Here is a 12,856-nt window from a genome sequence, read left to right on the forward strand (position 1 = left end):
TTTATGAATATGATCATAAAAATTCCGCACTTAAAAATATTTTACGTGAGTAGCGAAAGTTTGCATCCCGATATTTTGTTCTAATCTTAGACAAAAAAAGATGACAGTCATTCTCATTTTTCTGAGTCTCTCTACACACACAACGGGCAGGATCAATGACAGCCATTTGTTCTCCTAATTTATCGAAATTCAAGAATTGTACCTGTATATAGGATTCAATACCTGCTGAAGTGTATTGAATCTTGTCTAAGTTCTCCAAAATATTTCCACAGAAAATAAAATAAAAAGAAGATGAGAGTTCTTCACTTCCTCTGCACGCTACCTGTAAAGGTCATGAAATCTGGAGTTTCCCTTTTGAATTTGGTATGCATTTGTCCCCTCAGATTCATTCTTTCATGACTTCAAACAATGATATAGACATGAATTCTTCTGCATGAATTTATCTTCATCCATGCTGTTTCAAGGAGAAAAAGTTGTGGATTTTGTGTCATTTTATCTGTTTTTCTTGTTGTGGAACGATATATAAAATCCAATCACTGAGCTTGTTGTTTCATGTTTTTCCTGTCAACATTGTGTTTGTGGTTCATTTTCGTGATCGGTTTAAGACTTGTTTACCACATGAAAAGATGTTGGCTCTGTTGATCACTGGCTTGAATTCCTCAGGAACCGACAACAGCTGCAGGGACAACGCCAAGACGCCGTCCTCTGCACACTTGTGGGGCTGCATTTCTAGCCATTGCCCACAAAGCAATCATAAGAGTGCAAGATCTCGATGGACCTTTAGGATCATCGGCCAGACGGGCTATTCTGTTTCTCAATTCAGTCTTCCCATTTGTGTACAGCATGCTGTATCATTGGCTGGCGCTGCTGTCCATCATGGATGATCATATCCTAAACGTTGAAAGCATGGTTGAGGTTGTTTTCCCACCATCTAAACGTTTGTTTGATAAGATTGACGGGCTTGTTTGCAGAGCAGAAGTCCTACCAGAACAGCTTGATGATTTCTTGAGAAAATTTCCCTTGATGGTGCATCAGTTCCCTTTTCTTGATTGGGTTCTTGTTCGCCTCATTTCATGGCTAAATTTTCTGCTGTCCATTCTAACTCATTGGGGATCAAAGAATACGAGGGTTAAGGAGATAACGGTAGACGTTCACTGCAATGGCACTCATGGCTGCAGATCAGAACCAGAGGTAAAAACAGCATATTCCCCTGTGAAATCTTCAGCCACTCAGCAATCTGATTCATTAGAAGCCAAAGCCAACGCCGCAAGAAATCACATAGAACCCTCAAATGCCTTGCCGTCATCTGTGCAAGAAAAGGCCAATGCAGCAGGGGATCACAAGGAACCTTCAAACATTGTGGTTCCTGAAGACATTCGGAAATCGATAAAGAGATTACATTCTTTGAAAAACAGACCAAAGTCACTAGAAGAACCACATTGTGCTGCAGATTCTCCAATGTACTCAACATATAAGTCTGCAAATTCGTCTCCAGTGTCCGATTCTCCACGCGATGAGTCCAGTCCATATGGCCAAATGGCTAAGTCAGACTGGAGCTACAAGGAAATGCTCAAGAAGGGGAAGAAAGAAGATGGAGAAGGGAAAGATGATAATACACTGCCCGAGTCCCTTGATGCCTTTGCCAATGACGAAAAGGCTAGGATTGCTGAGAACATGAAGTAATTAGAAAAAAGGAAGCATACTTAAAGAGCAAGACTTGCATCAAACTGAGTCGAGAAGCTCGTTTTTGCACTCAGGTTCTGCACGAGAACAGAAAGAATGAGCAGAGTGTTCGAGTTCTCTTGCTAGTTTACATATAGACGTTGCAGAAATTTGTGCCGAATCAGTCATCAATCCAATAGTTCTATATGTAAAGTAGAGCTTTAGCTAATAGTATTTCATTGACTATTTTTCTTGCTGGATGAGTGTTTAGTTAGAGAATCCTTTAAGGTCTAACACTTACATGTACTGTTGTGATGTTCCTGTCTCGATGGTTATCATTGCCAAGCGATATTTGGTACTATATATATATTCTTGATTTCGATGTAAATTCTCTTTTCCTGTCATATATTCATTATTCATGTAAAGGTCCCATTAGATACTATCTAGAAAAAGATAGAATAGGTCAAGCAGTCAACAAGAAGAATAGTGTATACTTTTCTTAATCTCTAGATAGACTTCTTCTCCTATAACTTGCTCAAGAAGATGGATAGTTTTGACTGGCAATGGACTACTTGTCAAGCAAGCTTTTTCTTAATTTATGCTACTAAATTTCAGACAGCTTCCAATGAAAGATCCAGTCAGAAACTCAACTGCTATAAAATCCCCCCTCTAAAGAATGGTTAGAAGACACAGAAACCTATGAATTCTTGATAAAACCAAAGACAAGGGAAGAAACAGAAGATCCCCTGATTTCACTGTCCTTATTCAGTTGCTATTAAGCCCAAGAAAAGGGAAAAGGAACAATGTTTTCCTTTTCAGACATGCCATCAACAACAGCTGTGCTGTCAACATACACAACTTTTGCAGCATCCGCAGTGCTGGTTCGGACCGTGATCAGTGAAGTCCAAAATGTCAGCAATCAGCTTGTTCCAAAGGGACTCCAAGAGAAGATCATGTCCAAACTTGGATTCCTGATGGGAAATCTCTCTTCCACTATGTGCATTGTCATAGATGAAACAAATGGTTTCTCCAACAACGAGATTTTTGAAGCAGCAGAGGTCTATCTAAGGACAAGAATCGACACCTCCGTCAGGCAGCTCAAAGTGTCGAAGGTGCCTCGAGAAAAGAATCTCTCAGTCACAATCAACAAGGGCGAGGAAAGCATAGACAACTTTGACGGGATGTTGCTCAAATGGAAGTTCGTCTGCATTGAAACTCAGAAGACTAATTTGGACACTGAGAACAACTTCACCAATGAAATCGTGGAACGAAGATCATTTGAGCTGAGATTCGACAAGAAGTTCAAGGACAAGGTACTAGATTCCTACCTGCCGTTTGTGCTGGAGAGATCAAAGGCTATAAAGGAAGAGAAGAAAGTGGTAAGAATCCATGCACTCGGTTACTACGGGGAAGTGGATGGAAGTTGGGGGCCTTGGGGCTCAGTCAATCTTGATCATCCATCCACTTTCGATACGTTGGCAATGGATCCAACACTCAAGCAGGAGCTGATAGAAGACTTGAACCGGTTTGTGAGGAGGCGGCATTTCTACAAACGAGTGGGAAAGGCATGGAAAAGGGGATATCTTCTGTATGGACCTCCTGGAACAGGCAAATCCAGCTTGGTTGCAGCCATGGCTAATTACCTGAAGTTCCACGTTTACGACTTGGAGCTTGCAAGCCTGCATAGCAATGCAGAGCTCAGAAGGCTGCTGGTAACAACCAAGAACCGATCGATCGTCGTGATAGAGGATATAGACTGCAGCATTGACCTAGAGAACAGAGAAGATGGAGATGAATACAGTGCAAATCCTATGATCAAGAAGGTAAAATTTTGTTCTTGATGCTACTTCATTTAGGAGCTAATTTGCTCAAGCTAACACACACCATGACAACAGAACCAGCTAACATTATCCGGATTGCTGAACTTCATTGATGGGCTGTGGTCGAGCTGTGCTGACGAGAGGATTATCGTGCTAACAACAAATCACAAAGACAGGTTAGATCCTGCATTGCTGAGGCCAGGGCGTATGGACATGCACATTCACATGTCATATTGCACGTTCAGTGGGTTCAAGATTCTTGCATCAAACTATCTTGGGATCAAGAGCCACTGGAGATTCAATGAGATCGAGAGACTGATGGAGGAGGTGGAGGTGACACCAGCTGAGGTTGCTGAGGAGATGATGAAGAGTGAAGATGTGGATGCTGTCATGGAGAAAGTTGTCAAGTTTTTATGCAAGAAAAGGAGTGAACGTGTTGGGAAAAGGGATGGTGTGGAAGGAGGAGGAGGAGGAGGTGAGGAGAAAGTGATTGGGAGGAAGAGGAAGGCAAGAAGCAGGAGATGAACAATGAATTCCTACTACACATATAAGGAGGTTGCTTGATTATAGTTATGTTTGAGACTTGAGTTCTCCAGACTAGGGTAGATTAGGCTTGTCGATATCTCGTTGCCAGTAGTTTTTTTTTTCTTTGATTAAATCACCCAGGGGTGGGGGAGCTTTTCAGAGTCCACAATCCTACTATATTAAAGTAAGAGTTAAAATTATTACAACAGGGAGCGCTACTCCCTAAATTTACTCAAAAAGTCATAAATGAGGAGTACTACTCCCTTACGATCAAAACACTGAAAACGTAAATAAAGAGTATTACTCCCTTACATTGAGCACAGCGTAAGCCATAAAATCAATACAGATATATTCCCAAAAATCAATACATCATCTGTATCTAGTGCTTTTCTGTGTCTTGTTTCTTGTTATTTCATTGTTGAGATTCCTACATTTACTTGGAGCAGGCAAATATATCAAAGAATGCAAACACGTACATACGGCTGGTAGCAACATGATTGTCCCGGAAACCCCTAAGAGGCAGAAACTAAATGTGGAACACAGACTGGAAAATGTCGTTTTGTGCTGTCCTAAACTGTCCATGCTTTCATTCATGCAGAAGACACGCTTAAATCTGGAGCTCAATTCTGAATTTTATGATATATATATGTGGCTTATATCAAAATAGTTGTCAGCTGCACAGCTGAATCCCCAGGATTTACAACAAACTATTCACACCTAACTTTGGCTAAAAATTCCTTTGAACGCATTGATCTTCTACGGTAATTTATACTAATACGTGAACTATCATCCTAGGGTTCCACAGCACCCACCGGCCAGGCAGATCCCTTCTACATCCCTACAAAGGAGAACCGAAAAGACGCAAAGCCTCAAAATGAAGCAGAAAATACGACAAGAACAGCAGAACTTTACAGCAGGAACCAGAGAACTAAGCTAGCATCAGTTTTTAACACTGGTATACGGAGAAGCTCTTGTTCTTCCGCCAGAAACTAAATGCCTTCCCAACTTTTCTTCTCGAGACTGACTTGGATAGAGGCTTTGAATCTTGAGCAGGCAAGGACACCTCAGTACTCTCCGGCCTTGGCCTAGTAGGAACAGGTGATGGGTCTCGCTGCCGCTGCTCACGGAACAGCATTAGAAGCTTCTGTGCTTTCTGTTTCCCTCTCACTGTTCCATTCACTGAAATTGAGACCAGGGAAGGTATCACCCCTTCTTGAAGGACCATTTGGCTGCATGTCTCATTTGAATTACATAATATCAGAAGGCATGCTGCTGCTTGTTCTTGTTCAACTGGTTCACCGACATCCAGAATAGTAGCAAGCGCACTAATGAGACCGGGAACCACTATAATCTGGTCTCTTGCGGTTTTGCTTGAAGCTAAATAGATTAACACAGCAATGCATTTCTCAGTCCACGTGTGGTCGCTCGGATGTGTAATAAGAGCTTGGAGAGCATCAATTATGCCAGCTGTCAGAAGCTGAGGGATATTTGCAGGACTACTGGAAATGTTATAGAGGGCATGGAGGGCGTCAAGCTTACATTGCTCGTCACTTTCATTCTTAAGGACCCAGATCAAGAAAGGTACAGCCTCGCTACTTCCAATAACGGGCTTCGCCTCCTCAAGACAAGAAAGATTCAGGTAAAGAGCTGTTGCTGCTCCAACAGCATCAGTATTAGCAATCATTTTCTCCAATATTGGAAGTACTCCTGCTGCCAACATCAATTCTTTGTTTCTGGACCACACAAAAAAAATTATCACATTAAGCATGGAGAATACTCTGCCAGCGAATTAATCAATTCTATACGCATGCGTGTGCGAGCTTGCACGCTTATAGTGCGTGCATGCACATGTGTATTCTCTGCAACAGATTCCACCACCAAGTAATAATATTTTCATAGAATGTCGTGCATGGAAGAAAATTTCGGGCAAACTAAAGGGTTAACAGCACTTGCGTAATACACTGTAAGCAATGCTAAGGAAGCTATCAATTCAAGCCTTGAAGGCAATATCTCCCTTACCACACTTGAATGCATCCACTGAATATATATAAAACCACAAATGCAACCTGATTGGCTATAATTTAACCAAAATTTTGCATCAGGAACATTCCAAATTGTAAGAACAACATAAGAACCCAAAGCAACCAAGAGTATGCCAAATGCCTACAATCTACTTATAGAGTTATTTATACCTCAACATTGATTACGTCTATTATGGTAGTATACTTCCAATGAGATGAATTTAGGTTGGAAATACACCAAATGACTAACAACCCATGCTTTCAGTAAACTTCAGTTTTACTTCAAACAAATTACAGAATTCTTCATATAATGAGAAAGATATTACAGGAGCACAATGCTCACTCTATCCCAAATGAAATATTAGGAATTGACTGTTGGCATAAGTAATTTAGTTAAGAAACTGAGATTTTATTATCCTTGCACTTGTATGTTCAAAGGATGGTAATAGGGAGTTAAGGTGTCACAGTATGTGCAAGCTAAAGATAAACATGATCTAGCAAAGCAAAGAGATGACAGACGTCAACATGTACTATCACAACTAAATTCCTATTATGGAAAAGAGAGGTATTCTTATTTTTGGCAACCTACGTAAAGGAATTCTCAAAAGTGCAGTGCCTCTATAATGGAGCTACTAAGAGACTTAGAACTCATAACATAGATCTTAGCTTACCTGTTATTATTTACAGCAAGGTTAAAGAGTGCCATAGCTCCAACTTCCTGACCCATCTTGTTCCTGGCCGAGACAGCAGACTCCAGAAAGCCTAGCAATGCTTCCACAAAACCATTAGCCCCCATATAAATCCTGGCTTCTTCATCATCTTTTAGCAAATGCCTTATTTGCTCCACCACTTTGATTTTCTTCATCAGGTCATCCTCTTCTAAAATTTTCAAAAAGTCCTCATATCTTTCAAATGCATGAGCTTCACAATCATCCTCCTGTGAGGAAACAGCTTCCTCTTCATTTCCTTCAGCCTCCTCGATGATACCACTGTCATTCAATGGTACCACCTTAACGCCCTTGAACTTGCATGAACCAACACTTTCCAATGATTTTGAATTTGCTGAGTCACTTTCTGACAACACTAGTCTCCAGTAGTTGAGATCGAGTGACTCTGGTGGTCCATCTGGAATAGGAACCCCATTCTGTTCACACCAACTAGCAACCAGACCCTTAACACAATAATTGGGAGTCAAAGAAAGATGAGGGAGCTGCTGCTGAGTTTTCGGACAAGTATTGTGCCCATCACCAAACCATTTTTCTATGCAAATCCTTTCATATGTTTGTCCAGAAGCTATAATAACTGGGTCATACATAAGTTGCAACGATATTGGACACCTTAACTCTTCTGGAGGGACAGGCATATGCTCTGATCTCCTGAAGTGTGGCTTGAAATTGAAAGAACTCAGTTTTGAAAGTTGCCGATCAAAAGCACAACCATTGCGTCCAAGCACAACACCATCGTCCAAAGATCCTTGGACAGTTGGCGAGCAAGGTGTTGAACCCTGTGAGTCATTGTCATCTGACAACTCACTTCTGAACAACTTTGAGTACTTTCTCATCAGATGCAGAAGATAAGCAATAATCGACTCTTTTCTTTTGTCTTCCTCAGCCCGGGCTCTTTCTATGAGTTTCTTCAATGCCCTTCTCTCTCTAAGTGCTGCTCTCGAAGAGGTGATACCCAGTTTACCAGCAGCTTGGTGAAAAGATTCAAGCTCATTGTTGTCATTAGAACAGCTGTTGAAGTTTCTCCCCTGTTGGAGCAATGCAATGATTTCATCACCAATTTGCTTCTCCACTGGATCAAGTGAGAACTCAATCCTTCCGAGTTCAACTAAAATTTCAGCAATCTGGAAAGAATCATTATTCAAAATCAGAAAAACTTTCTAGTGAAGCAACAGTAATCTAAAATAACTCTATCAAAAAGAATAAATTCAAAAGTTAGACCATGTTTAATCAGAATTTACGGAAACAAGCACAATCCAGTACCTGACCACCAATGGCTTGTGGAACAATATCTTCAACTCGCTTTAAGCTATCTTCTAGGGCACATCTTGCCTTCTCAAATTTCAAAACAACAGAGTCTCCAGTGATTGCCTGACGACATAAAAGAGTAATAAAGTCACAAATATAAAGTAGTGCAAGCATAGAGGAGGACAATGAGAAACACAAATATTATTCCCACTAGCCATGCAGCCACACCCATATTTTAATTTTATGTTCTGACCATATATAATAGCAGTTCTGCTTTCAAATATGTCTCCAGCAGCATGTTAACTTGTTCAAACCACGTTACATGATACTAATTCCAGGCAATAAGTAAGAAGGTTGAAAGTCATACAAAACAATTAAACCATCAAGAAAGCTATGAAGATGAAAATAATGTCGCCTCATGTAGACTTCATTATGAAATATAAGGGGACAGGCTACTGTTCCGATTTTCTGAGGAGAATTTGCATAAATAATGAAATAGAAAATACAGCAAGGACCATACATACCAAATAAAGTTTACTACAATCGGCACAGTGTTGTAAAACATTCTTGGTCTTCTCAAGTGCTATGTGCAGAGCACACAGTGCCTGAATGCCAGACGTACTCCTTGGCCGAGCTCCTTCTAGGTCGGGAAATATCGTCAACACTTTAACATACATAGCACATAGGCTCTTGCACATTTCCCCGTGTAACTGCACCAATAATCATATGTTGGTTAGTCATTCAATGTACTAAGAGAAAACCACTAGATTCTTGCAGCATGGCGTTCCACCATGAAGACAACAAACAGCAATATTAGTCCATAGTTTATGCAAAACTGAGATGTATATATTAACTCCAAAATCAAAAAATAGCACGCTACTTGAGGAAAGAATGAATGCGAGCTTGAAGCACTATGCAGTTACTGAGCCACCATGGCTTAAACTTAAGAAAGTTATAGATTGACAATGAAATCACTAAAACATCATGTATCATGCAGAGCAGATGGAATCATTGCCAAAATAAAATCAACTACTAAAATACAATAAACAAACAAACAAATTCAGAAAGCATAACCATGAAACAAACAAATCTGTGCATTTACATGTCCATACCTTCGGCTCGCCAATGAAGAGTAAATTTTCCTCAATCTCGGAAGTATCCATGTTTGGCGTGGAAAGAATAGTGTGCTTGCAACAGAAGTTGAGAAAACTGGAAAACAGATAAAATGTTAAACTTTTTATTTTTTAAGAAAAAACATCATTACTAGCAAAATGAACTATTAATTTAACCCAGCAGAAAACTAATAAACCCATTTCTTTGACCAACTGATTGTTCTAAATAGCGAACCAATGATGACCACCCATATCATTAACCTTGTCACATCAACTTAATAAAAGGAACTCATTAATAACAACAATAATTACTCATCAAAGCCATCCATAGAAAAAAGAAAATAACAACTGAAAAGTCTTCCCCTTAACAACTCAAACTAAGCAAATTACAACCAAGAATAACCACATTGCACCAATTAACTATAATTGATAGCTGAAAACAATTACTTCCAATGGAAAATTGTTAAAAATTCCCGGAACGGAAAGAAAATGTGCATTAAAACTGGGGTAAAAATGTCAAATGAGAAATTCAACATCACATCCAAACAAAACTAACAGGCCTTGAGCTGATAAATCTTTTTGTTTTTCCTCTTTTGCTAAACACATCGCCTCAGCTCCAAATCAATCACCATTAGAAAGACTCAAAACAATGAAATATAACAAGAAAATACTTCCCAAAACCACATATATCTCACCAGAAATCCCCTCAATACACAACACTTGGATTCCAAACCAAAAATAAATAAGTAACTCATTAAGCCATACAAAAATGCGCTCAGATTGCCACCGGAACAAGCATACCTAATCAACTGAAACAACGATCCAAGGCGGCTTCATCAAAAGAGCAAACTCGCATTAACGTCAAAAACTCAAATCTCTTTCCAAAAACATCAGGTTTCCGTATTCAGATCAGCAAATTTTTAGTGAGAGAAAGAAGGAGAGATGAGAGGGAACGGAAGAGAATGAAGGAGGGGTGAGGGTTATTTTACAGTGTGGAGGCGTAAATGGTGAGGGAATATTAGAATTAATATTATATTGTGGGGGTGGAAATTAATATAATTAAAAGTAATGAGGCCATTTTTTAATATTTGTTTTCATAAGTAGGGGGGTGGGGGTATTTAGTGAAACGATATGAGGGGCTAAATTGGAATTCCAAATCCGAGATTGTCTCCCGACTCACTGGCCGACATTTGCCGACCCCCTTGTTTGTCGCCTAGCAGATCTGCCATACGCGTTAGCAAATGTCCATTTTGCCCCTCCACAAGTAAGTTTTTTCCTTTTTGGATAATAAAAATAATATAATCAAGAATTTTTAAGCAAAATCGGATAATATTGTTTCTTTTCTTTATCTTTTATGTTTTTTAGTGAATCCATTCCACTTACATCACATAATTACTTTTATAACAAACAAACAGTTCATGCTAAAGCAGATCAACACAACCAATGATGTCCATCTTTATTGACGAAGATGAAATTCCATGACCAGGAGTTTTTCTCAATTTGAATAATAGTAGTTATTAATTAATTATATATATTTATTATTGATAATTTACATTTATTGATTGTTGATAATTTAAATTCACGATATAATAGTAATCAATTCATTCAAAAAAAAAAAAAAAAAACAAAAAAGACCACCTCATATGCATGAATTTTATCTGGCCCATGATCTTATAGTCACGATATTTCAACTCCACGAACAATGCATAATTAATTGAAAATAATTACAGTGAATTAAAAGTTATATAATATAGTTTTTATCAAAACATGTATCAGATAAACTTTATTCTCAAAAGTAATTACTGAAAAATGGACCCAACAACACAAAATTCAGTATTTTTAAATAGTCCACATTTATTTTTAAAGATAGTTGGAAGAAAATAGGTAATGTCCCACGTAGTCAAATCATTAGTGTTGTTGGATGAATTATGAAGGAAGACATAAAGAAACAAATATTTCAAGGAAAGCAACTATTATGAGGTCCCATGTGCTCTTATTATTTTCAATTCAAATCACATTACGTTTAAATTAGTACCCAATTCTTCAAAGTTTAAATCATTCATTATTCAAAATTTAGGAACTTTATATTGATATATGACTTTTTACATAATGGAAATGTTATTAGGTCTTAAATATCATTCTTAAAGAAATTGAGTGAATCAGTTAAAAATGTTATGAAATTTCGATTATCGATATTTAATTATATCAATTATTAATATCAAATATTTGTAAGTAGATCAATACCCACAAATTGATAAAAGTTGGAACAATGAGGTCATGGGTCATCAACTTTGCCAATTAAATGATTCCTCATTTTTTTTAATCATTATTTCACATCTAAATTGATCCTTGAAAAAAATTATTTATTTTATTTTAAAAAACAATTTCACTTTAGTTTCAAAAACTAAATAATTAACAATCATTAATTAGAGTAGGGGTGATAAAAACAAAAATTAAAACCACCCAAAATCGCCCGAATCAAATTGAATCAAATCGTTTTTCGTGATTTATTTTTCGAATTACAATTCTAAATTTAGAGTAAAATCGCACCTCACTTTTGATGTGGTTTTAATTTAGAACTTAAAAGAATTCAAAAAATTGAACCGCATCGTTAAATATATAATTAATTTTTTTAAATTATATATAATAATTCAATAAAAATAATTAATTTTTTAGAAGAGTTTCATATTCGAATTATATACTCCCAAAATTCATATGTTATCAAAGATCGAATTATTAAGCCCATTTAATAATTGTCTAAATTTTTCATTCATTTTTTCTCTCTCTCTTTTCTCTCTCATCTTTTTTTTTTCTATTTTTTTATCTTTATTCTCTCTAAAATTGATCATTGGTCTTTGTTGGGTTAAGTGTTTTCTTGTTGGATTAATATATATAATCTTATATTTTAATTTATTTGAAGTTGTGGAGAGTGTTGGATGTGTATGGTGCATAATGTAGGCTTTTCTCGCTTGTTACATAAAAACACTTGTTTCATTTTTTTATTTTTATTAGTTTCAACATCTTATTTTTTTTATAAATATTAAAACCGCCCGAAACTGCACAGAATCACATCTTCAATTTTGATTTTAAAAGTGACAATTTAAAAAATTATTTTATAAAATTAGCATTAAAAATCCGATTTGATAAATGGTTTAAAAACTCAAATCCACACCCTTAAACTAAAGTTTCATGGGAGGGGGGAAAATGGAAAATGCAAAAGGGAACTAAGAGGGGCAGTTAGGTAATTTAAGGATGAGGCTTTGATATTTGTTTGTGAATCAGCGGATGTCTCCAACCGAGGAGTACGGATTACTGCAGAGGGGGTTGTGCTCGCTACTAGTCCACGTGGTCCTTTTCGAATTTCACCATTTTTTTAATTATTAAATTTTCACCCCCAACAATTAATTTAATTTGCAGAACAGCCCTGCCCAGATCCGTATTCCCCGGAGGCCCCACCCACTGTAGTTTTAACCCAATCTGGTTAAAGATAGGACCAAATGTTATAACGTTGGAAATGGTAAGAACCCCTACAAGATCTTGCTCTAAAATTGGATTCCAATTCTGTCAATGTATGGGTATTGATCTGTTATAGTAGTAATTTATTATAAAAATTTGATATTGGTAATTGATATTTTTTTTTAATAGAAGCAACGATTATATAATTATATTAATATCAATAAATTAAATTATGTATTTATTCAATACATTAAATGAGACAAATATTCACGAGATCAACGCTATTT

General features: G+C 37.4%; 3 protein-coding genes across 3 annotated transcripts; 2 read left to right on the top strand and 1 right to left on the bottom strand.

The window, feature by feature from the left end:
* Positions 1–101: 101 nt before the first annotated feature.
* On the top strand, positions 102–2,050 carry LOC105168392 (uncharacterized). Its single transcript, XM_011088457.3, has 2 exons — positions 102–363; positions 664–2,050. Exons 1-2 carry the CDS (start codon positions 292–294, stop codon positions 1,681–1,683), a joined length of 1,092 nt encoding a protein of 363 aa, XP_011086759.1. The 5' UTR covers positions 102–291; the 3' UTR covers positions 1,684–2,050.
* Positions 2,051–2,133: 83 nt separating this feature from the next.
* LOC105168674 (AAA-ATPase At3g50940) lies at positions 2,134–4,384 on the top strand. The gene is made up of 2 exons (XM_020695959.2): positions 2,134–3,485; positions 3,558–4,384. Exons 1-2 carry the CDS (start codon positions 2,466–2,468, stop codon positions 4,005–4,007), a joined length of 1,470 nt encoding a protein of 489 aa, XP_020551618.1. The 5' UTR covers positions 2,134–2,465; the 3' UTR covers positions 4,008–4,384.
* Positions 4,385–4,621: 237 nt separating this feature from the next.
* On the bottom strand, positions 4,622–10,123 carry LOC105168393 (U-box domain-containing protein 45). Its single transcript, XM_011088458.3, has 6 exons — positions 9,915–10,123; positions 9,114–9,210; positions 8,526–8,711; positions 8,017–8,124; positions 6,700–7,877; positions 4,622–5,740 (listed from the first exon to the last, which is right to left on the bottom strand). Exons 2-6 carry the CDS (start codon positions 9,162–9,164, stop codon positions 4,954–4,956), a joined length of 2,310 nt encoding a protein of 769 aa, XP_011086760.1. The 5' UTR covers positions 9,165–9,210; positions 9,915–10,123; the 3' UTR covers positions 4,622–4,953.
* Between the last annotated feature and the right edge of the window lie 2,733 nt (positions 10,124–12,856).

This window comes from Sesamum indicum, linkage group LG8, assembly GCF_026168435.1.
Source record: "Sesamum indicum cultivar Baizhima isolate 11 linkage group LG8, ASM2616843v1, whole genome shotgun sequence".
In the NCBI taxonomy this organism is placed as follows: Eukaryota; Viridiplantae; Streptophyta; class Magnoliopsida; order Lamiales; family Pedaliaceae; genus Sesamum; species Sesamum indicum.

Bases quoted from the DNA above. Each gene is read 5' to 3' on its own strand.
- LOC105168392 (XM_011088457.3), top strand. From the start codon at position 292: ATGAGAGTTCTTCACTTCCTCTGCACGCTACCTGTAAAGGTCATGAAA. The intron at 364-663 runs GTATGCATTTGT...TGAATTCCTCAG, and splicing joins GAGTTTCCCTTTTGAATTTG to GAACCGACAACAGCTGCAGG.
- LOC105168674 (XM_020695959.2), top strand. From the start codon at position 2,466: ATGTTTTCCTTTTCAGACATGCCATCAACAACAGCTGTGCTGTCAACA. The intron at 3,486-3,557 runs GTAAAATTTTGT...CCATGACAACAG, and splicing joins CAAATCCTATGATCAAGAAG to AACCAGCTAACATTATCCGG.
- LOC105168393 (XM_011088458.3), bottom strand. From the start codon at position 9,164: ATGGATACTTCCGAGATTGAGGAAAATTTACTCTTCATTGGCGAGCCG. The intron at 8,125-8,525 runs GTATGTATGGTC...TTATGTCGTCAG, and splicing joins ATTGTAGTAAACTTTATTTG to GCAATCACTGGAGACTCTGT. The intron at 7,878-8,016 runs GTACTGGATTGT...GATTCTTTCCAG, and splicing joins CACAAGCCATTGGTGGTCAG to ATTGCTGAAATTTTAGTTGA.